General features: G+C 52.6%; 1 protein-coding gene across 6 annotated transcripts; it reads left to right on the top strand.

Moving 5' to 3' along the window:
* The first annotated feature begins 14 nt into the window (after positions 1–14).
* Positions 15–27,494, top strand: MFN2 (mitofusin 2). 6 transcript variants are annotated; one of them, XM_077899609.1, is made up of 20 exons: positions 15–165; positions 2,205–2,350; positions 2,745–2,829; positions 6,633–6,811; positions 10,117–10,252; positions 13,064–13,226; positions 13,921–14,045; positions 14,910–15,018; positions 15,139–15,246; positions 16,505–16,658; positions 16,880–16,947; positions 17,094–17,215; positions 19,003–19,129; positions 19,511–19,615; positions 19,861–19,963; positions 20,378–20,598; positions 21,298–21,453; positions 22,808–23,004; positions 23,843–23,977; positions 25,562–27,494. In XM_077899609.1, exons 4-20 carry the CDS (start codon positions 6,637–6,639, stop codon positions 25,629–25,631), a joined length of 2,274 nt encoding a protein of 757 aa, XP_077755735.1. In that variant the 5' UTR covers positions 15–165; positions 2,205–2,350; positions 2,745–2,829; positions 6,633–6,636; the 3' UTR covers positions 25,632–27,494. The 6 variants fall into 6 exon arrangements, with proteins under 6 accessions (XP_077755735.1, XP_077755731.1, XP_077755732.1 ...); XM_077899605.1 differs by lacking the exon at positions 2,745–2,829; XM_077899606.1 differs by lacking the exon at positions 2,745–2,829 and having other exon boundaries at positions 21–165; positions 2,209–2,350.
* The last annotated feature ends 257 nt before the right edge of the window (positions 27,495–27,751 follow it).

Below are 27,751 nucleotides of genomic sequence, written 5' to 3'. Positions count from 1 at the left end.
TCCCGCCCCCGCCCCCGCGCACGACTGACCGGGGGCAGCGCGGCGAGGCTGCGGCGCTGGTGACGCGCGCGTCCTCCCTCCTCCGCCTCCCCCCGCCTCTCTCCGGGCGGCGCCGTCTGATGACGTCGGGGGCATGATGGCCGCCGCGAGGCCGGAAAGGTGAAGGTGAGAAGGCGAGCGCGCCGCGCGGGTGGGGACGCGCCAGGCCCGGCCCGGCGAGTCGTGAGCGGCGCGGCGGGGACGCTGGAAGGCCGGGGGGTCGGGAGCCGGGCAGGCGGGCGGCCTCGCCGCGGGGGGGGGGGGTCCCCGGAGGGCCCTGGGCGCCCCGCCCTCGCATCCTTGGCCGCGTCGCCGTCTCGCCTCCAGCCTCCTGAGCGGCGTTCGCCAGCGTCGTTCCCTCAGCTCGCGGGGCCCGCGCTCGCCCCGGGCGGGGGCGGCCTCGCCTGACGCCTCCGCTGAAGGTAAAGCCCCTGCAGGGCAGGTGCCGTGGGCGCGTCCCTAACCGGGCTCCGGGGCGACCTCGGACCGACCCTGTGTCGCCCTCCGCCTGCCACTTCTCTCGCCTCCTCCCCGAAGAGCCTCCGCTGATCGCCCTCCCGACCCGCGAGGGCGGAGGGGGGCGGCTCCACCGAGTCCGAAACCTGCTTTGCAGAGGGAGGCTGGTCTCGGTTCCGCGCTCGGCCGCCGAATTAGCAGGCTCTTGCGTTTCTTTCTTTCTTTTTTTTTTTTTTAAGGGTTCTAAGCTTCTGTTTGCCCCAAGGAATTGAAAATTAAGGAATTTAAAATGAAGTGCTATTTCATAGCCTCTAGCACACATAGTCTTTGATATGTATTTTTTTTAATTTAAAGATTTTATTTATTGTTTTTATTTATTTATATTTACTTATTTATCTAGATTTTATTTAGATTTTTATTTATTTTATTTTATTCATTTTTATTTATATTTATTTTATTTTTATTTATTTATATTTTATTTATTTACATTTTATTTATTTATATTTTATTTATTTATATTTTATTTATTTATATTTATTTATATTTTATTTATTTATATTTTATTTATATTTTATTTACTTTATTCATATTTTATTTATTCACATTTATTTTATTTATTTATTATTTTTATTTGTTTTATTTCATTATTTTTATTTACTTATATTCGTTTTATTTTTATTTATTTTTATATATTTAGATTTTTATTTATCTTATTTCTATTTTTTCATTTTTATTTATATTTTATTATTTTTATTTATTTAGATTTTTATCTATTTATTTTATTTGCATTTATTTTGCTTATGTTTATTATTTATATTTATTTTATTTATTTATATTTATTTTATTTATTTATTTTTTAATTTATTTATGATAGTCACAGAGAGAGAGAGAGAGGCAGAGACATAGGCAGAGGGAGAAGCAGGCTCCATGCACCTGGAGCCCGACGTGGGATTTAATCCAGGGTCTCCAGGAATGCGCCCTGGGCCAAAGGCAGGTGCTAAACTGCTGCGCCACCCAGGGATCCCTATTTTATTTATTTATATTTTTATTTATTTATTTTATTTATATTTATTTTATTTATTCATTTTTATTTGTTTATATTTATTTTATTTGTTATTTATATTTATTTATTTAGATTTTTATTTATATTTATTTTATTTATTCATTTTTATTTGTTTATATTTATTTTATTATTTATTTATATTTATTTAGATTTTTATTTATATTTATTTTATATTTTTATTCATTATTTTTATTTATTTATATTTATTTTATTTTTTATTTAGTTTTTTATTTATATCTTATTTTATATTTGTCTACCTCTCTATTTATTTATTTAAAACACAGAGAGGCAGAGACACAGGCAGAGGGAGAAGCAGGCTCCATGCAGGGAGCCCTACATGGGACTCGATCCCAGGACCCCAGGGTCATGACCTGAGCCACCTCTCGCCTCCTCTCTCGACCTGCCTTTACCCAGACCTCCTGCTTCCCATCAGCACACGGCTGACCACGTGTGTGTGCATACGCAGGATTGTCCCCACCTGTGTGTTGTGTTTTTCTCCAGGGCACTTCCTTCGCATCCTATCCTAGTGCAGCCAATGACTAAGCTTCCCTCGGGGATGAGTTTGTTTGGCTTCCAACGTGATTAAACATGTTTTGTGCGCTTTTTCAAACGTGCTCCTTGTTGACATGCTCCTTTTCCTTTCCAGTAAGTCAGAATTGGTGGAGTCAACACAATCAGTAGTCAACCTCAACCTGAGAGACCGGACAGAGGAGAACTCAGATTCTTATCGTCATTTTTGACTCCAGCATGCCCATGATGCCCAACCTGTGAAGGTCTCTCACTATCCAAAAAGTAAGTGGTGGCTGTGACATCTGGCACCCTGGATCTGGGTTGAATGGAAAGGGGTGTGCTCTGCTGGCCACCCAGTGGCACATATCTTGGATGGGGTCATCTTTGCACAGAGCTGGAGTTTTCCAATCTGTGTTGAAAAAAAAAAACTGTATGTCCTTTCTACTTCCTGGAGGATTTCACTGGTAGTGGAGAGAGCCTGTTTAAAGATTGACAGTTCAAAATGTGGCTGGAATCTTTGGGCTCCTTGAAGTTAGTCTCTATCTCCCTTGTTCTCTACTATGCTGGCTCCTCCCTCCCCCTCTCTGCCCAGCAGAGACTGGCTCCTTATCACAGCTCTGCTGGGAGTCTGCTCTGCTCCCTTTACCCTGTATACTCTTTTGTTTCAATTTCTCAGCTTCTCCTCTGCTCCAGTTGTGCCAGCAGACGATCCGTGGACCTATTTTATTTTCCCTGCTAGGAGTTGCTGTGCATAAATCTGGGTAAGGAGGTGGTATGGATTCAGGGACTATGCTTGGGATCCAAACACACCATGCAGTGAATTTTGTTACTGCTATTCCCACGTGCAAGACGCCTAATACTCCTCAACTAATAGCCTAGGTCGAGGTCAAGCTTTTTTTCAGTTGAGAAATGGGTTTGGTTCTGGTCTTAGGTTAACATCTGTTAATACCATGCCCCTAACACTTTCTTGGGGCAGGAGAGGAAAAGTACCAGGATGAATGAGGCTTTCCCCAAAGTATGTTCCTCAGGATTTAAAAAACTGTTACATAGAAGAAAAGTTCCTTTGGATACATTTGTGAAATGTTGCATTAAATACAGTTAAGCTAGTGTCTTTATAACAGGCCTTCCTTTTCAAAGTCTTTGCTTTGGTCATGTGCTCTGATGGAGGCCGACCATGGTATATAGTGTTTCATAAGTTTTTTCTACTATGGAAAAACTAGCAAGTCTATAAATTTTTACCTGGAGCATTGGGTGTACTACATTTTTGTGGACCATACTATGGGAAATGTTTCTGTAAACTATCAGAAACCATGACTTGAAGAGTATTTTGTGGCTACCACAACAGCTTGAAGCATGCCACATAATGTATAGCTGATAGTAGAGCTACTCTGACACAGCTGGCCCCAGGGGACTGGCCACCACATGCCTGTGGTGAGCCCTGCCCTAAAGTAAGGCCCATCAGGGCTTCCCAGAGGAGGAACAGGAACCCAGCTGCTTCCTACCACTCTGTAAGGGTAGGAAGCCAGCAGGCAAAGCCCCAAGATAGTGGGGGCCCTGTCTTGGCTTGTGTGTGCGTATTCTGCAGCTTTGGTCCATCTGCATGTGTGTATGTCCAGCTTGCTCTTTGAAGGATCAGATTTGGAATATGAAAAGTTCAACTCTCTTGATTCCCTGAGCTCCAGACACTAAGAAACAGATGATTCACCAAAAGCTGCTCTTTGAGAAAAAAGTAGATTTGTGTATTCCAGGGATGGAAGGGTAAGAAGGCACTCCCAGTAAGGGGCATTCACTAACTCACCCATGTCTCTCTCAGTTGTGGAGGAAGAAAGTGGAAATGGAAGTAGGTTACAACTCTGTCAGACTTTCTGGTAACTCATTGGGTAGATGAGGAGACAGTGTGATTAAAAAACCCAAAAGTCTGGTAAGGTTGCATGTCCTTGGAGATGTCAGGGAAGGCTTCACAGAGAGCGTGACACTAGAGTTGGGTCTAGAAGGACAATAGGAATGCCAAATGGGTGAAAAAAGAGGATTCCAGGCCAGAAGCAGCAACACAAACACAGAACCTCAGCTTGGGAGTTAACCAAGCCAGAGAAATCAGACTGTTTGGATGGGTTGGAGGTGGATCCATGAGGGAGGGCCGGGGCACGTTGCTGCAGGCCGGGGAGTGGTGAGAGCAGGTTAGCTTCTGGACTGGTGTGACTCCGAGCAGATCCTGTAACCTTGACCCACGACGCTTTGACCAATGTGCGTGCCTTCTAATCTTACACTTACTAAACACTAACGTTTTTAGTTCAATATCCTTTGGGCTTGGCAGCAATGACCCAGAACTTGAAAACACATGCTTCTAGATCCCTGATCTCAGGGAACTTTCTGCCTGCCAGCAGGTCGCTTCTCAGGCGGGGCTCTGCAGATCCTCAGCCCTGAGCAGACCTGTTTACTGGATTCCCTATGGCAGTGGTGGGGGAGCCCTGGGTGTGTTGGTGGTGATGTCTCTGCCCTTCCCCAAAGGCGAAGTATTTGAGGGGAGAGTCATGTGATCTTGCTAGTGGAGTTTTTCTTGTTGCTTTATAACATGTGAAACTACCTGTAACTAGGTACTGTGTCTCCTCAGTCTGCGTGGTGTCACACTTGTCATGCACATGAAGTATTCCAGGCTCTGAGGTTAAATAACCTGCCCAAGTTTATGCGGCCCAGAAAGAGGACAATTTGATCCTAGCTCTGTCTGATTCCACAGTCTCCTCTACAGCTGTATCACACCCTATCCTGTACCCCTTTTCTTTTCCTTTTGATGCTTTCCTCTTTTTGCACTCATCCCCTGTTTCTTTGAGAGTCTCACCTGCGGGGCCACGTGAAGCCTGATTTCAGTGCACTCTTCAGCTTTGGAGGAGCCAGTGGTGTTTCTTCCCAATTCTTCTTCTTTCACGTGACCTCAGAAGTCCGTGACACATGACCTCCTCCCTAAGAAAATCAGTTGTAAGTTTTACTGAGGAGGAAGGTAGAAATGGACATACAGTTACTTGTCTCTCCTGTCTCCCTAGAAAGCATTAAGGAAGTAATTTGTAGGTTTAGGTGAAATGTGGTTATTTCCCTGTGGGTCTGTCCACTCTGTGGGATGATTTTTTTTAAGATTTTATTTATTCATGAGAGGCAGAGAGAGAGAGAGAGAGGCAGAGACACAGGCAGAGGGAGAAGCAGGCTCCATGCAGGGAGCCCGACGTGGGACTTGATCCTGGGTCTCCAGGATCACACCCTGGGCCGAAGGTGGTGCTAAACCGCTGTGCCACTGGGGCTGCCCTCTGGGATGATTAAATCCTGAGAGCCAGTTTTCAGTTGTTTTGCACTTTCTCTAGATGTTCTTTCTGCTTCTCAGGGGCTTGTTCAGTGACCTTTGGCACCCTTGGGAGATTTCTTGTGTGTGTTCACTCGTGAGCCTCCTCATCCCAGGTGCAGTGAGTGCTGAGTGCTGGCTCTGACAGCTAACGTGCTGTGACGGGGGCGGCTGGGGAGGGAGTGGACCACAAGAATTTACTGGGTGTGGAACCATAGGACCAGGCACACGCAGCTGTGCACACTGCCCCCATCCTTGGAGGAGCCTTTGCCCTTTGACATCCAGGATCTGAGGGTTCTGCAGGAGCAGGCACTTGCAGGAGCAGAGATTACCAGCCACCTTCTCTGGTCTGTTTGCCTCTCTGGAGTTTGACCAAAGATCTCTAGAACTTTGGAATTAAGCTTCACAGCCCCTAACATATCACTGCTATTTGAAAAATATGAGCCCTAAAGATGTGTGTGTGATCGAGAGCAAGAGAGCTACCTCCCCAGAAACAGACTGCTGAGAAGCAGGTGTTCTTAGTGGTTGTCCTAGAATGGTGGTGGGGTTATGGATTTTTCCTTTGGTTTCTACATTTTCTAGAGGGCACACGTTTATAATGAAAGAGACTAATAACCTGTTTTTAAGTAAACAGCAGAAGTAGACCTCTGTCACTTGAGCATCACCCGTCCTTGTCCACTCCCGACCACCATTAAAAATGAAAACAAAAGACTGTTAGGAATTAGGGCCATCGTGGCCTGGACAGCACACTGGCCAGGGGAGTGTGTTGGGGGTCATGGACCTTGAGTGTCACTTTGCTCTCACTGTTTTCGGTATTGAGTGCTTTCTCTCAGGTGCGTGATGTGTAGGAAAGAAGTGAGATTTTAGTCACGCTTTTCTGCCTAAGGCTGAGAGGTGGGCTCTCCGTGTGTCCCTTCCTGATTTCTGCCTGGCCCTCTGAGGGGGTGCGGGCAGGGCCTGCCCCTGGTCAGTAGGTGAGGATCAGCCAGCCCAAGGCCTCAATGCAGGGCCCTGGCTCCAGCCGAGTGCCTGTACCCTGTGACAGGGAAACTGCCCACAGGTCCTCAGCGGTCGCATCCTACTCTCATCTTGCTGACCCAGGTCTAGTCCTGGAGGGCCCGTGCTCTTGGTGGTCCCCAGAGCTGGCCCCAGACCTCCCACTGCACCTTGCCGCGGCCCTAGCAGAACGTCCACGCTGGGCGTCCCTGGCTTCCCTCACACTGTCTTCTTTTGCAGCGCGATGTCCCTGCTTTTCCCCCGGTGCAACTCCATCGTCACAGTCAAGAAGGACAAGAGACACATGGCTGAGGTGAATGCTTCCCCACTCAAGCACTTCGTCACTGCCAAGAAGAAGATCAATGGCATTTTTGAGCAACTTGGGGCCTACATCCAGGAGAGCGCCACCTTCCTTGAAGGTGAGACAGGCAGCCTGCTTGGCCAGGCGCACTCATCTCTCAATTTCCAGATTTAGGTGGGAGGATTTGGGGGTGGGGAGGTAGAGCCTGGCTGTTGGGGAGCTCCTGCCCAGATAGGTTGTCACCTTCAGGATTGTTCTGCTCTTGGAATTGGGTAGGATTGGGCTCCAGGGAGATGGGGCCAGAAAAACAAGGGACCCGTCATTCAGGAATTCTGTGCCATTGAATCGTGAGGGGTAGGTGACTCTTACCCCACGTAGAGGACAAACAGGCAGGGGTTTTGAGACTTGCTCAGTACCAGCAGGTGACACAGCAGAGCTTTACTGGGTGTCTCTGACTCTTGAACCCAGGTGTTTTCTCTGGCCTGGTTCTGGCCACCATGCATACCAGGCCCTGTGTGGGCATTGGTTGTCCCTGACCAGGGTGTTCTTTCTCTGGTATTTATAGTCAGTGGGATCATGCATCGGAAACTTGCGTCACTGGCACCTTTTCCACTAGTTACTAATTTGAGTGCAGTCTCTAGTTCCTGCTCTATCAGCAGAGGAGGGCGGGGTCCCGGCGCCCCAGTCAGTCGATTGCCAACACCAGCCCCTGGCTTTCTCAAGCTCCCTGTCTAGAAGGCACACATTGGCTCCTGTGTCTGCGATTGTCAGCAAAGACCTGGTAGCTGAGTCTCATTTGCCCTTGGTTTCCCTGTTTGTGAAGGAGGCGCTCAGGCGAGACCGGGGCTTTCTAAGTTCTAGTCTACACAACTCTCCAGGTTGGGTGGAAATGCCCTGGGGACACACTTCACCCTCCACTTTCTCCTAGAGAGTCTTGGCTTCTGGTTGGTTGGTTCACATGACGGGCCGCTTCTTAAGGCTCCCTTACAGCAGAAAGGGGGTACTTCCAGGCCAATGGTCTGAGTGTAGCCCCCCAAATTCACATGTTGGAATTCTAAGACCTAATGGGATGGGGTTAGGAGGTGGGGCCTCTGGGAGGTGATTAGGTCATGGTTGGGGGCGCTCATGAGTGAGGTTAGTGCCCTTGTAAATGAGACCCCGCAGAGTGCTCTAGCTGCCTTCCGTCACATGAAGGTACAGCGGGAAGTCTGTGACCTGGGAGAGAGCCCTCACCCCAGTAGGCTAGCGCCCTGATCTGAGACTTCCAGCCACCAGAACTGGAAACAGTACATTTCTGTTGTGTATGAACCACCCAGTCTGTGGCATTTCATTAGAGCGGCCTGAGCAAACAAAGACTGAGAATGGACACTCTATGTCCTGCCTAGCGTTGTGCTTGATGCAAGAGAAGTCGTTCCCTACGTGTTTCCTAATTCAAAAATCTGATTTTTAAAGTTACAAGATTGGTAGTTGAAATTATTCCAGTTCATTAGCCATTTATTTGGAGCAGCTCAGGTGTGCCTGGCACTGCATGGAGAGATGGGGGAGATCAGGCCACTCCTCCCAGAGCCCAAGCTGACCGCTGGTGCTGCTCTGAGCCACTTCCTGAGGTGGTGCTGTGGATGAGCACGTGCTTAATGAGGGTGTTTCTGTGCTGGCATCAGGAGTGGGTGTTTGATTGAATATGAGGCCTCTCTTGTTGGTGGGGTGGAGGGAAAGAGCTGGAGTGCTCCTGAGACGTGTTTAGGACTGCCCTGGCCAGGGGAGGGCCTAGTGACTGCCTTGGTACTGGACTCTAAAGACTAGTCAGTGTACTGGCTGTTTCTTTTAGGTGTGACCACATGCTTAAGAACCCAGCTTCCTTTCGGGTACATTCCAGAGGCCTCGCCCCTGTGCCCTTAGGTGGGAGGAATGGTGATGGTCTGAGGCTGAGGTGACCAGTGGACCTGGGAGGCCTTGTTGCTTTGGTCACTTCCTTTCATGGCATCATGTGGAGGAGACTCACTGGGTGGTCCCTGAGTGCCCCTTGTCAGCCCAGTGGTTCACAGCTAACCTAATCTGCCTGGGCTGCCGTGACAGAAATATCACATAGGAGGTAGCTTATCAACAACAGAAATTTACTTGTCACAGTGCTGGAGGCCAGGAAGTCCAAAGTTAGGACACCAGCAGATTCGGCGTCCAGCGAGGGCTACCTTCCCGGACTGCTGTCTTTCCTCTGTACCGTCCTTGGTAACCACATGGCAGGAGTTAGCAAGCTGTCTGGGTCTCTGATACCAACACTAGTGTCAGTCATGAGGGCTGCACCATCATGACCCATTCCACGGCAGGGGCATAAACACTCAGGCCGTTGAGCAGTGAGTGTGTTCCAAAGGGCCAGACACCCGTGTATGTGGGCCAGCCTTCCTGGTGTGAGTACTAGATGGGATGGGGCAGGATCTTGCTCAGTTGTTCCCATCATCTGTTGTCCATCTGCCTATCAAGGCCACTGGGAAAAAGCAGTGAAGTGATCCCAGTACCTGTTAGTTTAGCCAGTATTGTGCATCTGCTAAGTGCTGGGACCACACGGGAGAGGATGCAGGTGAGCTTGACAGTTACATCATGGTGAGGTAAGCAGAAGGTGGAAGAAGTACAGCGTGCTTTGGGAGCACAAACAAGGAACCTGACTCAGGCTGGGGAGAGCCAGGGAGGGCTTACAGGGGCTGTGCAGTCCATGCTAGGCTCGAGGCTAAGTGAGAATAAGCCAGAGCACCTCAAGGTAGTGGATCTGTGCAGGGAGGGGTTGGGGTGCACTGAGCAAAGCCCGGAGTAATGGGGAGGCAACATGGCGAGGGTGGGGACATGGTGAGGTGCCATGTGAGATGGGGCTGGTGAGAGGCCTGGCTGGAGCTGTAAACAGGGTGGTTCAGGAAGGGTCTTGCGAAGGTGCATGGGCTCCCAGTCCTGGTTCTGCCATTTAAAAAAGTGTGTGACCGAGAAATGACAAGGAGTGAGTGAGACCGTGTTTGGAAGGTGATGAGAACAGTGCCTGGTAGGTAGTGAAACTGTGTTCGTTAAGTGAAATACATACAAGTGATTGGCAGTTAACATTCAAGTGTTTACTTTCTGTATTTTGTTCATTTAATCTTTGCAACAGTGGTAGGAGGAAGACACTCCTGTTGCCTTTAAGAGTCAGGAGACTAAAACGCCAAAAGGTTCATTTGCCTGAGGTCGCAAAGCTGGGAGGAGGGGAGAAGCAGTATTTCCCTTGCACTGGCACCCAGGCAGTCTTGCTTCCAGGCCTTGTTCGGAACTGCTAGGCTGCAGCCCCACAGTAGGGATCCAGCCTTTGGCAGGCAATGGCAGGGAGTGCTGGTCTCTGAGGCCTGCAGGCTTGTGATTGTGGAACTGCCTTGACTGCGGTAACTCATTTTCAATCTCAACCCCCAGACACCTACAGGAATGCGGAACTGGACCCGGTTACGACAGAAGAACAGGTTCTGGACGTCAAAGGCTACCTGTCCAAAGTGAGGGGCATCAGTGAGGTATTGGCCAGGCGGCACATGAAAGTGGCTTTTTTTGGCCGGTGAGTCTGTGAAGCCCTCACAACTTCTTCCTGGCTGGACAGAGAGGGGGCACTTTGGGATATTAACCTCTTACCAGGCATGTGGTTTGTAAATATTTTCTTCTGTTCCTAGGGTTGCCTTTTTACTCTGTTGCCTGTGTTCTTTGATGCACAGAAGTGTTTCATTTTTATGTAGTTCCATTTATTCTCTTTTGCCTGTACTTATGGTGTCATATCCAAGAATTTGCTTAATTCAGTGTCCTGAGGATTTTCCTGTTTTTTTTTTTTTTTTAAGATTTTATTTATTTATTCATGAGAGACACAGAGGGGTAGAGACACAGGCAGAGGGAGAAACAGGCTCCATGCAGGGAGCCCGACGTGGGACTCGATCCTGGGTCTCCAGGATCACACCCTGGGCTGAAGGCGGCGCTAAACTGCTGAGCCACCCTTGGCTGCCCTTTTCCTCTGTTTTTTTTTCCAAGAGTTTTATAGTTGTAGTCAACCGTTACACTTTGAGGTCTAGTAGATACTAGACCTGCACTAGTAGGTATCTAGTATCTAGTAGAAAGTATCTAGTAGATATTTTCCTGCACCCCTGAGCCGTTCTGCAGTTCTCAGCAGACCCTGGGTATCCTGTAGTTGGAACTAGGCTCTGACACGGTCTTCCTGGAGGGAGCATCAAATCTTATAGGTTAAGGGCCCAGTCCCACAAGACTGGCCTCCTTTCTGATGCTGTTGGGAATCCTGTGCTTCTCTCCCATTGGCGGTACAATGGACCTCCCTATGACTCCTCAAGTTTGGTTAATTTGCTAGAGCCACTCACAGAGCTGAGGACGCACTGACTTACATTTACTGGTTTGGTGTAAAGGACACAGAAGAACAACTTGATGAAGAGGTACACAGGGTGAGGTCCAGAAGTACTATGCTCCAAGCATGTGGATGCCTTCATCAACCTTGAAGCTCATCAAACTTTGTTCAAGATTTTTTATGGAGTTGAATCCACAGCCCACATTCCCTGAAGTTGGTGTGTGGGGCTGAAAGTTCCAATGCTCTCATTTGGTCTTTCTGGTGACCAACCCATTTTGAGAGTAGGGAGCCACCCTCGATCTGCTCATCAGCATAGGCGCAGGTGTGCTCAAAAGGGGCTCCCACGAAAGGCAAAAGACACTCCTGTCACTTAGGAAATTCTAAAGATTTTCAGAGTTCAGTGCCAGGAATGGGTGATAAAAAACAAATACATTTATTATTTTATCATAGTGCCTTCAAAAAAGTTAAAATCTAACACAGGGAGAAGGCACCGGGACAGGTTGGATGCTATATACACACAGGCGTTATCCGAGGAGTAGGCACTCTGCCTAATGACTCTTCAGGGAGAGAGGGCAGGGATGGGGCAGAGAGAGAGAGAGAATATTAAGCAGGCTCCATGACCCTGAGATCATGACCTGAGCCAAAACCAAGAGTCCAATGCTTAACCGACTGAGTCTCCCAGGTGCCCCTAGCCAAGAGGGTTTTAAATTTTTTTTTTAATTTTTATTTATTTATGATAGTCACAGAGAGAGAGAGAGAGAGGCAGAGACACAGTCAGAGGGAGAAGTAGGCTCCATGCACCGGGAGCCCGATGTGGGATTCGATCCCGGGTCTCCAGGATCGCGCCCTGGGCCAAAGGCAGGCGCCAAACCGCTGCGCCACCCAGGGATCCCCGCCAAGAGGGTTTTAAAGGGACAGGGGTCATTCATCAGTGAGAAGGTGTAGGGGCCTATAACATTTTCTGATTCTGTGTTAATATAGTGGTGCCTGTTTACAGCTTTCAGTGCTCAAGGGTTATGCAGGAGGTCTAATGCCTGTTCTGTGATGTGTCAGGGCTTTCTATTCTCCTACAAAGGGAATGTATGATTTATAGATAGGCAAGGAGGGTTGGTAAATCAGTCACATGCACTTAGGAACCTCTATTAAAGGTCCCCATGCTAGGGATGCCTGCGTGGCTCAGTGGTTAGGCATCTGCCTTGGGCTCAGGGTGTGATCCCAGGGTCCTGGGATCGAGTCCCACATTGGGCTCCCCACGGGGAGCCTGCTTCTCCCTCTGCCTGTGTCTCTGCTTCTCTCTCTCCATGTCTCTCATGAATAAATAAATAAAATCTTGAAAGTAAAATAAAAATTTTTTAAAAAGTCACCATGCTCGTTATGAAGATCAACGTGGCCCTGACCTCAGGTGTGGTCCTCCACTCCTCGGGGCTGTCATTTCTACAACCTCGTCTCAGAGATGTGGCCCTCACTTCACCGGAAGGTAGAAGAGGGGTGTGACTGGCGAGAATGCTCCAGTCATCTCCCCAGTCGTGACAGTTACCCTGGGGACTGAAGTGTGGGGCTTCACGTGTGAGAAGGAACATGATGAGAGAAAAGCAAGAAAATAGGAAAATAGGCCTTTGGTGGAAAGCCAGGGACGTTGGGGTAATTCAGCTCAGGTCATTCAGACTGAGGAAGACCGCCCCGGGGATGAGCCCGTGGTTTCCAGTAGAAGCCGAGGGGGTTCCCCTTTAGAGGTGCACAGGTCGTGTCCACGGTGATGCCAGGGGCTTACAGCAGCCGGCGGACTCCAGGAGTGGTTTGGTGTCTGCATGCTGGGGCTGCTCAGCGGGAGCCGCTAGCAGGGAGGCTGCCGTGATGAACCAGCACAGCGCAGGCACCGGCCAGAGGCATTTGTCCACCCGCCGCTCTGCCTGGCTGGGTACGGGTGCCCCCGCAGAGAACGAGACTTTGGGCTTCGAGGCCGGCAGTCTCGCTGTGGGAGCCTGCAGTGCCGGAGCTTCCCTGATGGCCCATATCCCCTTCCAGGACGAGCAACGGGAAGAGCACTGTGATCAATGCCATGCTCTGGGACAAAGTTCTGCCCTCCGGGATCGGCCACACCACCAATTGCTTCCTGCGGGTCGAAGGCACAGATGGTCATGAGGCCTTCCTCCTCACAGAGGGCTCGGAGGAGAAGCGGAGTGTCAAGGTGAGGGTGCTGTGGGGGTCCCCACCAGCTGGAGTGCGCAGCTTTGGGCATGCTGGCAGCCTTGGAGCTTAGACCAACCAGGACGTCCCTTGTGACCCGGCCATCGGCAGCCCCTGGGAGACAGCGGTGCCCCCCATGGAGGGAGGTGGGAAGCCCTGTTGGAGCTGAGCTGTCGAGGAGGTGCCAGGGATTCAGGGAGGCTTGAAGACCCTGAGCACCAGGAGTCAGGAGGCCCCAGTGCCTTGTGTGATGCCAAGCAGGGGGGCTGGCCCCTTCCTCTGCCGTGAAGAGCACCTGTGCCCCGTTTCCGGAGCGGTTGCTAGACAGCGGTTCTCACTCTGGCTCTGTGATTCTGAATCAACAGCTAGCGGCCTGTCCGTGTTTATTTTCTGAGAGCCATTTGCTTTCCTGTTTGGGGCCAGATGTTGCTTTCAGTTCATAAAGAGCTCATCAGTGCCAAATAACTGCAGCTTTAGGACAACATCCAAGAAAGAAGTTTGAGAGAGGAGTGAAGAATAGTGGTTTCTGACTTTCAGCTCCCAGCTCCTGGCTTTTCCGTGTGAAATGGAAGAAGGGGTGGCAGGTCAGGCTGCAGTTGGGCCGCCGTACCGTGCGTGCCAAGCTGCATGGGCAGCCTCCTGCTTGGCGACTTCCTCAGCCCTGAGCTCTCTTCCTTTCCCTCCTCCCCCATTAGACTGTGAACCAGCTGGCCCATGCCCTTCACCAGGACGAGCAGCTGCACGCTGGCAGCCTGGTGAGTGTGATGTGGCCCAACTCCAAGTGCCCGCTTCTGAAGGATGACCTTGTGCTCATGGACAGGTAAGAGGGAAAGAGCCTCCCTGGGGTCCAAAACGGGCAGTCCCCAGGTCTCTGTTTCTGTGTCATCCGGGCCAGGGTCCCCAGGGCCTGTCATTGCTTAGACTGCCTTTCAGACTGGCGCAGCCAGGTCCTCCTGTCCCCTGGATCTCCTGGGGGCTGGTTACTGTATCCATTGCCATCACTGCGCTGGAGATGTCCCAGTGATGGTCTGTCAAGGGGTAGGGGGGTGGGGGGCGGGGGGCGCCCAAAAGTTAAGCAGGGTCTCAGCCTCAACCCAATGTTGGTGCGCATGTTAGAGGTGGGAGCTGGTGGTGGTGGGGTCCGTGTGGTATTCTGCGTCTCTTGAAGGAACACTTTGGGGACGGGTTAAAACTCCTCTGGGAAGTACAGCACTATAGTTCTTATGGGACTCACGTGTAAAATTTTATCTTAATTGTGTATCTCCAGGGTAAAGTTACAAATGGTTATTTTTTTTTTTCTTAAAGATTTTAATTCTTTATTCATGAGAGAAGCAGAGACATAGGCAGAGGGAGAAGCAGGTCCCCCTCAGGGAGCCCGATGTGGGACTCGGTCCCAGGACCCCAGGGTCACGACCTGAGCCAAAGGCAGATGCTCAGCCACTGAGCCACCCAGGCATCTCCACAAATCATTGTCTTTAAAAGTGGTATAGAGATGGAACAAAACATTTTCAAACCATCCAGAAGGGTATGAAATGAAAAGTAAATATCTTTCCAGTAAAAGTCAGGCCGGGTTGCCCTGAGATCTGTGGCTTTGTACTCCTTTGCCTGGCTGCCCTTGGGCCTGTGCAGAGCAAGAATAGGGCCCCGTGTGTGTGCCTGATGACAGTGTGCCCACCACCCCTAGCCCTGGTATCGATGTCACCACGGAGCTGGACAGCTGGATTGACAAGTTTTGCCTGGACGCCGATGTGTTCGTGCTGGTGGCCAACTCAGAGTCCACCCTGATGCAGACGGTAACCGCTCCTCCTCCTCTTCCTGTGCCCCAGAACCCAGCTGAGCAGGAAGGGGGGCGTGAGGCTCACAGGGCCTTGGCCGCCAAAACCCCTCCTACACTGAGATCTTTCCCCCATCAGGAGAAGCAATTCTTCCACAAGGTGAGTGAGCGCCTGTCCCGCCCAAACATCTTCATCCTCAACAACCGCTGGGATGCATCTGCTTCGGAGCCTGAATACATGGAAGAGGTTGGTGGCTCTTTATTCGCCAGTCTGGGGAGTGCCGCCCGTGTGTCTGCCCAGGGCCTCTTCCAGCCTATGACTGAGTTCACCACCAGGGATTTCCCCTGCATTCCCTGGGGTCCCTGTGGTGTCCTCTGAGGGCTCTGAGAACGCTCCCGCCACTTCCCCCGTTCCCCTCCCCGGCTTCCTCTACTCTTCAGACGGCTGCCTTCCGGGTCTGAAAAGCGTCCGCAGCACTTAAGCAGCTCCCTTGTCTGAGGCCTGTGCTCACTTCGGTTCATAAAGAATGAATCGCAGTAGAACAGGCTCAGCCTTCGGTAGACAGCCAGGAAAGAAGCTAGGAGGAGGAGCGGAGAATACTTGATCCTCCCTGACCGTTCATAAATCTTTACTTGTTCTGTGTGGAAGGAAAGGGAAGAGATGGGAGTGATAGATTGGTGACGGGGGATGAAGTGCACAGCCGCCAGCTGACGCCAAGCAGTGACTGGGACGCTCCTCGCCTGAGAGGTGGATGTGACACAGTTGTTGAAAGGAAGAAATGGGCTAACGTTGAGGAAAGCAGCTGGCAGGAGAACCCTGGGATTTCAGAGCTAGAAAGGATATTCCAGTGGTGGCGCCCACTCATTTCATATTCGAGGCCCTGGGAGGACTCGGCTTGGCAGGATGGAGCCCAAGGTTAGGTTCCTTTCCTGGAACCTGGCTCGCGGGTTTCTTTCCTCCTGGGGCAGCACAGTGAGACCGTGTGCTGGTTCTCACAAGGGGCAGTTTGGGGCATATTTAAGCCTGCCTTTTTCCTTTTAATTTAAATTTTTTTTTTTTTTTTTTTTAATTTTAGAGCACAAGTGGTGGGGAGGGGCAGAGGGTGAGGAGAATCCCAAGCAGGCTCCATACTGAATGTAGAGCCCAATGTGGGGCTTGATCCCAGGACCCTGAGATCATGACCTGAGCCCAGCTCCAGAGTCGGATGCTTAACCGACAGAGCCGCCCAGGCGCCCCCCGCATGTTTAAGCATTTCTGCTTCTATTTGCATGAAATAGTTGTGGCAGCGTATACCCCACGGAGCCCCTGTCATGTGGCTTTTGGGGAGCGTGGTGGCTAGAGAACTGACGGTGGGAGATGAGGTCGTGTGTGTGTACATTTGGAATAGTGGGCGTGACTCTATTATATTACATGTTCTTTAGAAGAAAGGCACAGGGGGCTGTGGGCTCCGTCAGGAGGGGCCACCGGCACCCCACCTGGTCTCAGCCATCCGCTTGGGCCTCAGGTGCGGCGGCAGCACATGGAACGTTGTACCAGCTTCCTGGTGGACGAGCTGGGTGTGGTGGACCGAGGCCAGGCCGGAGACCGCATCTTCTTTGTGTCTGCCAAGGAGGTGCTCAACGCCAGGATCCAGAAGGCCCAGGGCATGCCCGAAGGAGGTGACACTCGAACGGACTTCCTTTCCCCTGGTGTTTAGGCTAAGTCTGCTTCTAGAAGCTGGTTCTGAGAGTGAGGCAGTAGGAAGAGCCTTGAGCAAGAAGCTCTTTGCTTCTCGGCCACTGTTTTAAGCCCTGTGTCCTGTCTGCTTAGCTTTGGGGGATTTCATCCCTTGCCCCTGCCGAGCAGTTACCTCCGGACTCACGTGGTGCAATTCTCCTAGGGGGCGCTCTTGCAGAAGGCTTCCAAGTGAGGATGTTTGAGTTTCAGAATTTTGAAAGGAGATTTGAGGTGAGCCCTTTGATTCCGGTATCTGGTTATTCTGTGCCTCCCCGGTGCCCACCAGCCGTGTCCCTGTTGGTGAACGCCAGAGCTTGGGCCGTGGCTGGTGGACCCTGGTGGCCTCTGCCTCCCTCAGCACCTCTTGTCTGTCCCAGGAGTGCATCTCCCAGTCGGCAGTGAAGACCAAATTCGAGCAGCACACAGTCCGGGCCAAGCAGATTGCGGAAGCGGTGCGTCTCATCATGGATTCCCTGCACATAGCAGCACAGGAGCAGCGGTAAGAACCGAAGGTGGTGTACCCACGGGGGGCAGTGCTGGGAAGTGATCGCCTCATCCCCGCCTGCGGACGGGCCGGCAGAGCCGAGTGCCTGGGTTGCCACCAGGCCTAGTTGGATCCATGAGGAGGAGTCTGGTGAGGACAGCCTTCGGGTGTCTGGCTGTCCCTCGTGGTTCCCTGAAACGCTGCCCCACAGGCACATGTGGAGGCCTCAGCGTGGCACCACACTGAGCACCACGGCATTTCTCAGAGCTTAAAGCAGGACAAATTTGTAATTTTTAAAAAAGATTTTATTTATTTTATTTTAAGTAATTTCTATACCTATTGTGGGGCTCAAACTCAGAACCCGGAGAGTAAGAGTTGCGTGCTCCACCAACTGAGCCAGCCAGGTGTCTCCTCCAGGATTTTTCTTTTTTTTTTTCTTTTTTCTTTTCTTTTTTTTTAATTGATATATTTATTTATATTAGAGAGACAAAGAGGTAGAGGGAGGAGCAGAGGAAGAGAGAGAACCTTAAGCAAACTCCCCACTGAGCGTGGAGCCTAATGCACAGTTCGATCTCATGACCCAGAGATCATGACCTGAGCTGAAATCAATAGATGCTCAACCAAGTGAACCCAGGTGCCCCACCCAGGGCACTCATTTTATAAAAATAACCTTTTTTGTAGAAATTAAAATCTAGGAAAATAGAGAATAACATGAAAACATCTTGCTTCCTTCAACGTTTGCTTTATATTGTTTTAAATTAAGAAAAAAACCATTAAATACCTTTCAATTCTTTAGCCCCTACCCCACCGTCATCCTGCCCATTCCTCAGAGGCAAGCACAACCGTGGATTTGGTGTGTAGCCTTCATCCATTTAAAAAGTGCTTTTACATAAACTCTGAAGAATCTGTAACGCTGCTTGTATGTGCTTTAAACACGCAGACGTCCTGTTGTCCTGGACGTGCCGGTGCACCTTGCGTTTCTTTCTGCTCAGCATTGGTTTTGCCTCCTTCCCTGCTGATTACACAGAGTTGGAGTTTATCACTGTGAACTGGCATAGAGTATTCCCTTGGGACTATACGTCATTTTAAGTTTTTTTCAAATTTAATCTCCAGACCCACCCTGGGGCTTGAACTCACAACCCAGAGATCAAGCATTGGATGCTCCACTGACTGGGCCAGCCAGGCACCCCTCCCGTGGATTGCTTTTTAGTTTCTGTTATTTTCCTATTGCAAACCCTGCTGCTGCTGTGGGCACCAGTTTACGTGTCCGCTTGTGCACGTTTGTAAGAGTCTGTCTGGGATTAACTCCCGGAGGTGGAACTGTTCATCTCAGGGTGTGCGCATTTTCAGTTTTACGTTTTCCTTTGTTGTTCTCTGCGTGTGTTCCCAGTCCCGCCAGCAGCGTGTGCTGGGACTCTGCTTTCCCCGAGCCTCGCCAGCACTTCAGACTCGGTGACTTTGTCAGGCTTGTGCCTGTGTAGAGTAGTACCTCTTTTTTAATTTCATTTCCCCGATGACTAGTGGGGCTGAGCTTTCTGTTTTCCTATGTTAACAAGCAGAACTTGTTGTAAGCCCCCTGAAAGCACCCACCCCACCCTGCCCCCACGTCTCCCGAGTTGGAGGGAGTTGGGAGGACCTCCGAGTAAGTGGCTGGCACCTGGGAAGGGCGAGAGCGCATCTCTGGGCATGAGTGTGAAACTGCTGAGGCCACAGCAGGGGCACACGCAGGCTTCCCGGTGTCCCCTCGCTCCTCCACGTGACTGGGAGGGGACCCGCTCTTGAAACCACGCGCTTCCTCTCAGAGTTTACTGCCTGGAAATGCGGGAAGAGCGGCAAGAGCGGCTGAGGTTCATTGACAAGCAGCTGGAACTCCTGGCTCAGGACTACAAGCTGCGGATTAAGCAGATCACGGAGGAGGTGGAGAGGCAGGTAAAGATTGCTGCTCCGGGGAGAGCTGGGCTCCAAGTAGCGTCCAGGGTGCTGGGAAGGCGAAAGAGCACACGCGTCCTCATCCTGGGGCCTCTCAGCCTTCCAGAAGGAAGTTGTGGCCCTGACTCGGGCGCATAGTGTCCCCCACCGCCACGGGCTCCCTGGTCCGTTGTGTGACCCAGGGCAAGTCCTCGTCCTCTGGGCCTCCCGTCTGTAACATCCCTTTTCCCTGCGAAGCTGCCCTGCCGTCAGTGAGCCGAGGAGCCTGCCGGCTCTCAGGGAAACTTGTGCGGTGGGTGAGAATCGCTCAGGCTCTCCTGGTGCCGCAGGACGGATCCACGTCGCCCTCCAGCCTGAACGGTGCGCTTTGCTGTCCCGCAGGTGTCCACTGCGATGGCGGAAGAGATCAGGCGCCTGTCCGTGCTGGTGGACGACTACCAGATGGACTTCCACCCCTCCCCAGTGGTCCTCAAGGTCTACAAGAACGTGAGTCGTCGGGCAGCTGGTGTTCTGGGCTTGCCTCTGTCCCTTTTGTCCACTGGGTGGAATCACCGCGCAGGACAGTGATTCAGGGCCCCTCAGCCAGGGCGGCAGGACCCGGGCTTCCCTCAGCACTCTGAGGTCATCTGCGGGGGGCGGGCTGACAGCCTTGGGTTTCCTTGTCCCTTGGCTCCTCAGAAGGGACTCCCGAGGTGGGGTTGCTTCTCTTAACCTCTCCCTTCCGGATTCAGGAACTGCACCGCCATATAGAGGAGGGACTGGGCCGGAATATGTCCGACCGCTGCTCCACAGCCATCAGCAGCTCCCTGCAAGCCATGCAGCAGGACATGATAGGTCAGTGCCTGGGGGCTGGCGGCCGGGGCCTTTGGGATGCCCCGAGGTCCGCTTTGGGGTCCAGTCCTCAGAAATGATTCCCTTTCCTTGTCTGTCACCTTTGACAACGAGTTAGTTCAATACGCTCGGGTTCTTGGGATGTGTTGTGCTTTCAGTCCCCACAGGGAGCCGTCCGGGGTTACCTTATGGGACTGTCACAGGCTGAGGTGTGGCCAGGCTTTCAGTTCACACGGGGCCTAAGTGTCAGCAGGTGTGGAGGGCCCTGGGGAGGGCCACTTGCAGCCCCGCAAGCCCACTCTTCGCACACCGTCAGCACCCTGGGCGGTGGCTGGCACAGCCTCTGTTCCGAGGCCGGGCACCGGTGTGGCCCAGGGCCGAGCTGACGTGGCTTCTCCTCATCTCCCTTCCTGACAGATGGTTTGAAACCCCTCCTTCCTGCGTCCGTGCGCAGTCAGATAGACATGCTGGTCCCTCGGCAGTGCTTCTCCCTCAGCTACGACCTGAACTGTGACAAGCTGTGTGCTGACTTTCAGGAGGACATCGAGTTCCATTTTTCTCTCGGGTGGACCATGCTGGTGAATAGGTTCCTGGGTCCCAAGAACAGCCGCCGGGCCTTGATGGGCTACAATGACCAGGCAAGCAGTGGCCCTCACCCTGGGCATTGCTGGAGGCCCGTCTGCACCCTGCCTCCAGAAACCGGGACTGGTTTTTTGTTTTTGTTTTAGATTTTATTTATATGATAGCACAAGTGGGGGGTGTGGGGAGGGAGAAGCAGGCTCCTCACTGAGCAGGGAGCCCAAAGGGGGCTCGATCCCAGGACCCCAGGGTCATGACCTGTGCTGAAGGCAGACACTTAGCTGACTGAGGCACCCCGACGTGCCCACAGGGATCGCTCTGAAAGGGGTTTCCTGCCATAACAGCCATGGCACCTGTGCTACCAAATTTTGCCACAAATCAGTTGAGTTTTACCCTAAGCACTGATATTTATGAAATTTAAAACATTAGCTAAACTTATTAAGTATGTAAGTATTAGATGTGGAAGTTTTAGGTTTATCTACATACCATGTTTCTCAATTTAGATCTTAAACCACTCGTGTCCACAGCACTGAATTACTGTGCGTTCTGCTCCTGGTGCACGTCCTACACTTTGGGGGCTGGCCAGTGCTCCCTTGGGGCTGGCACCTCTGTCATGAAGCCTAAATTCTTCCTTGCTGCACACAGGGCTTATTTTTATTGCCTTTTGGGAATTGAAGAGCCGCGCTGTGTCCCTGTTCCCGGACACCTGGCCCTAAGACTCACCGAGTGTTCTTAGCCCTCCTGTCATGTCTCTTCAGGTGCAGCGCCCCATCCCTCTGACGCCAGCCAACCCCAGCATGCCCCCGCTGCCGCAGGGCTCCCTCACCCAAGAAGAGCTCATGGTTTCCATGGTCACCGGCCTGGCATCCCTGACGTCTAGGACCTCCATGGGCATTCTCGTTGTCGGAGGCGTGGTCAGTGACAGGCCCACCTGAGAAGGCTGTGGGCAGGCGGGCAGGCGGGCAGGCAGGCGGGGGCTCCTGCTTTGGCTCAGTGCGTCACAGTGGGCGCGGAGCATTTTCACGTCCACCAGCGACTTTTCACTGTGGTCTCACAGGTAGCTGTATAGAGCCGTAGACTAAGCTTTAGTGTGTATCTGTTGACTTCTTTTGGTCTCAGTCCACTAATGTGACGATTAGACAGCACCAGTCCCAGAGGGGGACAACCTCGTTGGCTTGCATAGAGTTAGGATTGGAACTGTGATCTCAAGCCGTGTTTGTCCCCAGCAGGGCCTGCACCACACAACAGGCGGGGAAGAGACTTGAGAAATGGACAGACCGGGGTACTAGAGAGATGGGTGTGCCCAGGACTTCTCTTTGGAGGGGACGCCAAGAGCAGAACTTAAAAGGGTTTAGGACAAAGAGCCCAGGCTGGGCCTTGAACCCTTGCCTGTCTCCTGGTTTTCTTGCCCTTCCCTTTCCACTCCAAGGCATGAGATCGCAGGCTGCCTTCTTGATAACTGGGGTGCTCCCCAGTCCTGACCCCAAGACACACAAAGGCCAGAGTAGGTAATAACACGTTGCGTTTTCCTGACAACATGGCCTTGCTCTTTCTGCCATGGTCTTTAGAGCTACACATTGGTGGCAGGTGTGGCGGTAAGAAAACTGCCAGGAATTGTACTCCGTTTGGAAGGCTGCAGTGGGACAGATCTGGGGCCCCTTGCCCTCCTCTCTGTAGCTGGTGCATGCTGTGCTGCTTTGTTCATGGGCAGTGACCTAGCAGAGGGTTGGTAGCTGAGATGTGGGTCCCTGTTGGTCATGTGACCCTTTTAAATACCCTGTTTTACCCAAACAACCGTGAGAGTTGGGTGAAGAGCATTGTGCGTCTTTTGGGAAGATTGGTTGTTAAAAACTTGCCCAGGTGTCAACCAGGATTAGACAGGCAGCACTGAAGCCGTGATTTTTGGCTTCACATCCACTGCTCTTTGACTGTAACCGCACTGCCTTGAACCAAAGCATCATAGGCCAGGCCAACAGAAGCCACCCACTGAGCAACGAAATGCAGAATGCTTGTCAGTGTCGTCGGGACGGAATGTCACTTTACAGCATGCCTGCATTCGTCTTTAAGAATTCTGAGTGGGTCCATGCTTCTGGTCCTAACACCACTTCCCTACCCCCCACCTTTGCACAAGTCATGTCATGTGGCCAGCACTGAGTTACCCTTGTTTCTGAACTAGGGCTCTTGGGAAGGTCCTGGCTGCGGCAGGCTGAGGGGATGGGCAGGAGGACGGCAGAGAGTCTGTGTCAGCTCATCCCTGTGCCTCTGCAGGTGTGGAAGGCGGTGGGCTGGCGGCTCATTGCCCTCTCCTTTGGGCTCTATGGCCTCCTGTATGTCTACGAGCGTCTCACCTGGACCACCAAGGCCAAGGAGAGGGCCTTCAAGCGCCAGTTTGTTGAGTATGCCAGCGAGAAGCTACAGCTCATCATCAGCTACACTGGCTCCAACTGCAGTCACCAAGTCCAGCAGTGAGTGGCCCCCCCAGTGCCCAGGCACTAGTGCCGGCTTCTGCGGTTCAGGATTTCCCTCTAGCTTTCCTGTGTACCTGGCCTGGAAACCTTCAGGTCCCGAATATCATCTGCCCCTGGCCTTGAGCTGTGCAGTGTCGGCTCTGGGACCAGGGACGGGGAGAGGGGTCTGTCCGGGGTCACCTTATGTCCTGGGTTGGGACCAGGTAGGAAGGAAGGAGGCTACGGGAAGAGCAGGGACGTTACTTGTGGCATTTATTAAAGGTGATCTCGAAGGGCTTGGTTTATAGGTATTGCTGCGAGCTGCTGAGCCACGGCCCTGCCTTCCTGGCACAGCTCTGGGCAGCTGGGGCTGGATTGCCTGGCCTGGCGCTACAGGGGAGTGCTGGCTTGCCTGCCTTACATCGCTGTGTGGTCAGCCCTTTTTAGGCACCTTGCCCCCAATTTTCCATTTTCTCTGTGAACCCTTGGAAATAGATACTGTTTGCATTGGCGTCTCCTTTTTCCAAACAGAGAAATTGCACCTGGAAGAGTAGTCTCTTTCCCCCTCCACTGGGTGATGCACAGCAGAGCTGGGATCTGAATCCTGGACTGTTGTGCCCAAGCCAGGGTGCTCCTGGTTGTCCTGACGGTGCCGATGCTGTGCGTGTGGTGGTTGTGACCTGCACAGTCTTGGCAGGGGTGGGGAAGTTTCTGCGGAACTGGGATGGTGTGGGGCCGAGCTGCCAGCGGCTGACACGTGGGCTGGCTGCTGCCCTGTGCTCGCTCGGGTTTAGCCGGTGCCGTGTTCTGCAAAACAGCCTCGTGGACCAGTTGATCCCGACTCCCTCTCCCTCAGGGAACTGTCTGGGACCTTTGCTCATCTGTGCCAGCAAGTCGACGTCACCCGGGAGAACCTGGAGCAGGAAATTGCTGCCATGAACAAGAAAATTGAGGTTCTCGATTCACTCCAGAGCAAAGCAAAACTGCTCAGGTGAGGCCGTCCTGGGAGGTCGGGGGCCTCTGGTGTGCCGCTGGGCACGGTGGGTGCTCCGCTGCTTGTCTGTCTTGGGTGTGGATGTGAACCTCATTATGTCAGGTGGCACACTGCTGGGTGCCGGATACGGCGCCAGCGCTGGAGGTGCAGCAGGATGTCGAGTCGCTGCCCTCCAGATGCTTGCAGCAGGGCCGTGTGGCAGCTGTGGAGGAGCCAGGTGGTGTGGTACCATCGGGTTCCAGGTCACAGGCACCTTCTCCTTAGTGGCATGTGTCTGGCACTTGAGGGGTGCTGTGCCACTCAACCTCAAGGGCTCGTGTGACCCCTTTCCTTTTTCTAAAAGGGAAAACTGGGGGATCCCTGGGTGGCGCAGCGGTTTAGCGCCTGCCTTTGGCCCAGGGCGCGATCCTGGAGACCCGGGATCGAATCCCACGTCGGGCTCCCAGTGCATGGAGCCTGCTTCTCCCTCTGCCTATGTCTCTGCCTCTCTCTCTCTCTCTGTGTGTGTGAATATCATAAATAAATAAATAAAATTTAAAAAAAAAAAAAAAAAAAAAAAAAGGGAAAACTGGGGCCTCCAGAAGTTAAGTAACTTGTTTGGGGTCCCATAGGAGATGGTCAGGCCAGGAATAGGTGTGTGTGGCTCCAGCACTCTGTGACACTCTGCACATTGATTGTCTTTCATTGTCTGCTGTGTACTCGGAACCCTGGGCTCCCAATTCCGTGGGAGCCCAGGGCCAGGGGCATGCTAGCATTTTTACCCACAGGAGAGCTGCGTAAGGTCCCTGGTGATGGGCAGGGCATGTGTTGGCACCCACATCCCCCGGCGGGCGGTGGGGGTCCCTGCTGATAGTCAGTGCTTTCCTGGAGAGGATCAATCTCAGGAGCAGGAGGCCTGGGTTCTGGCCCAGGTGCTCATGTTCGGGCAGACTGCAGAGCTTTCTTAGGTCCCCTTGTTTTCATCTATAAAATGGAGCAAGATTTCATGATAGCCACAGAGCTGAACTTAAAAGTGGTGTGCAAAGGTCCTCGGCCTGCTCAGCCCCAGATAACATCAGTACACGGGGACCCTGTGCTTCCTGCCCCCGCCCCTGACGTCAGTGCCAACCCCTTGGCACATAGTGGACTTTCCCTCCCTCGCTGTGTGGATGTGCCCTCCCCGCCCACCAGCTGGGTCAGTCCTTTCCTAGGGACACGCGGAACGACTCACAGGGTGTGTGTGTGTGGTGGGGGCTGCCTCTGCTGCTATCACCAACAGGGATGGGGTGAAGCCGTAAGGGCTGCAGATCCAGCAACGCAACCCCTCTCCAAGAGGCAGGAAAATCTAGTTCCAGACAGTTCAGGGACTTGACTGTGGTCAGGTGACCCGAGCGTGAGGCTTGAGGGTCCGAAGAGCTCGACTTTTGGCTCCAGTGCTACAGTGTGGCTGTAGGAAGTTATGTAACGTCTCTGGCCTCTTCCTCATCTGTGCAGTGGGAGCGATTGAGGCTCCACGTCACGGGAGCTTAGAATAGCCCTTGGCCTGTGACACTGTCACCTGTGATCGGCTCTGAGTGCCATAAAACACCCGTTTCTCTGCAGGAACAAAGCTGGTTGGCTGGACAGCGAGCTCAACATGTTCACGCACCAGTACCTGCAGCCCAGCAGATAGTGGGCAGCCGAGAGCCGGAGCCGCGTGGAGAGGGTGGCGCCGCCAGCGCTGTGGGCTCCCAGCAGCCCTTGCGCGGTTCCCGCCTGTTGCCGCTGCCCCGAGAACGAGAGCACCCCCCGTCTCATACCGTTTTGAGCCCTTAATTGCTAGGTTTTCCCCCTTCGCCTGCTGTTGCAGGAAGACCTGGCTCATGCCCCTAGAGGAGACTTGTAACGATGACCGTGGACAGCATGGTACAGGGAGTCGAGTGTCTGCTTTGTCAGGTGCGCTGGTGGAGACTCCCGCGAGTGCTTGACGGGGTCTGGGAACTGCCCGCACCGCAGAATGCCTGTTTGCTGTCACGCAGGCCCCCTCCTCCGGCCGACACTACCGCCAACCCCAGCACCCCTGCCTGCCGCACACCCCAGCACACGCAGAGCAAGGCCGCCTTGCGGGGGTTGAGTTCTTCCCAGGTTGCATAGGAATAAGTTCCAGAAAGGCTGAGTCCATCGCAGGAGGGCTGTTGCCTGTGTGTCAGCCTGGCCCTTTCGCTTGCACGCTTCGCTCTGTCGGCAGAACATTGCAGACACGTCCTGGGGGTGGGGCCATGGGGGTTGTAGGCCGAGGCAGCCTGAGGCAGCCTCGTGCGGTGGGGCCGGTGACGCAGAGGTGCAGAGGTGACTGGCTGCAGGGTGGGGCCGCGTGGAGAGAGCTGCCGCTGGTAGCGCGCACGGGGCTCGGCTTCCCTCTCTCACCGCATCCCTTGTTCCGGTCTCGCTCCTTAGCCCGTGTCGTCTGGTTTTGTTGTTGGTCAGAGATGGTTTGGTTCAAGGACGTTCAAGGATGTAGCAGAAGGAAGGATGGTAGAGGGAGGGGGGGGTGGGGCTCGCCCAGGACGGGGGGGGGGGGGGGGGGGGGATGTGGGGGGGTGGGGGGTGGAATGTGGAGTCCATGGGGAACAGGGAGGCCTCGCCCCTGCCGCCCTTGGCCACCAGTCCTCTGGGCTGAGCCTCCTGTGCCTCTGCGGCTGCAGCTGGTGGGGGACAGCGTGGGAGAGCCAGCCGCCATCCCCCAGCCCTCCCCGCCTCCCCGCCCCCCAGAGCTCTCACTGACCCCCATCTGGCCTCGTGTTGACTTTGAGAAATGTTTCCTGTTGAGTTTGGGATTGTTACTGGTTGGAGTGGGGGCAGGTTCCTGTCTCCACGGTGTTAACTGGGGCAAGCAGCCTTTGCAGTTCAGGTCAGAGAACTTCCTAGAAACCAGCAGGTCCTCTCTCCCAGAAAGAGGTGGGGCTCGTCCTCTTGAATCCCCCCGCCCGCCAGCTTCCGGGAAATGGGTTGGTGGCCTCTGCTCTCCGCCGGTGGCCACGCAGGTGGCATCCTCTCCAGGTGCCCGCTTGTCTCAGCCCTTGAACGCACCTGCTGTGTGGGACACGTGCTGGACTCTGCCGAGACCGCCGCACGGCAGGGGGACGCTGGGAGCTTTTTGTCAGGCCCAGGTGGTGGTCACTTCAGTGTCAGGAAAAATCAGGGTCACACAATCCAGTGAATTTTGTGCTTTTTCGGGGGGAAAAGAAATTACTTAAAAACTAAACATGAATTTTTTTGAATGTAGCCCCTGGGCAATAAACGGAATTTTGAGTTTCTTACACAGTAAGTGGAATGAAATGTTCCCCACTGAGGACAAGACTCCGGCAGAAGTGTGGCAAAAAGCACTTTAATTTAATGCTGCTAACTTTGTGTTTATGTTCCTTTGCTGGAGTGTGAGACCTGCTCGACACAGTGAGTTTCTTGTCTGATGTACTTAAGGTGACAAACTTGCCTGAGTTACTCCTGTATCATTGCTGATAATATTGGAACTAAAATAAAACCTAGTTGGAAACACGTTGCGGGCCCTCAGTTTGCTGCTCTGCAAACCGCGCCTGCAGGCTGTACTTTGAAATGACCTTAACTTTGTTGGGGGGGAAGTTCCACTGTAATCTGCCGTCGGTTCCTCCTTCCTCGGGCTCTTGGAAGGACTCTGATACTCTGAGAACAAAGGACTAACTGATCTTTAAGAACCAGGAAATCTAGAGTGATGTCTTTACAGATTTCGCTGTAACTCCAATCGTTTTTCACTTAAAAAGTAATGAGTCAGACGGG

The sequence above is a fragment of the Canis aureus genome, chromosome 5, assembly GCF_053574225.1.
Source record: "Canis aureus isolate CA01 chromosome 5, VMU_Caureus_v.1.0, whole genome shotgun sequence".
Lineage (NCBI taxonomy): Eukaryota > Metazoa > Chordata > Mammalia > Carnivora > Canidae > Canis > Canis aureus.
This window is presented reverse-complemented; position numbering and strand designations above follow the sequence as displayed.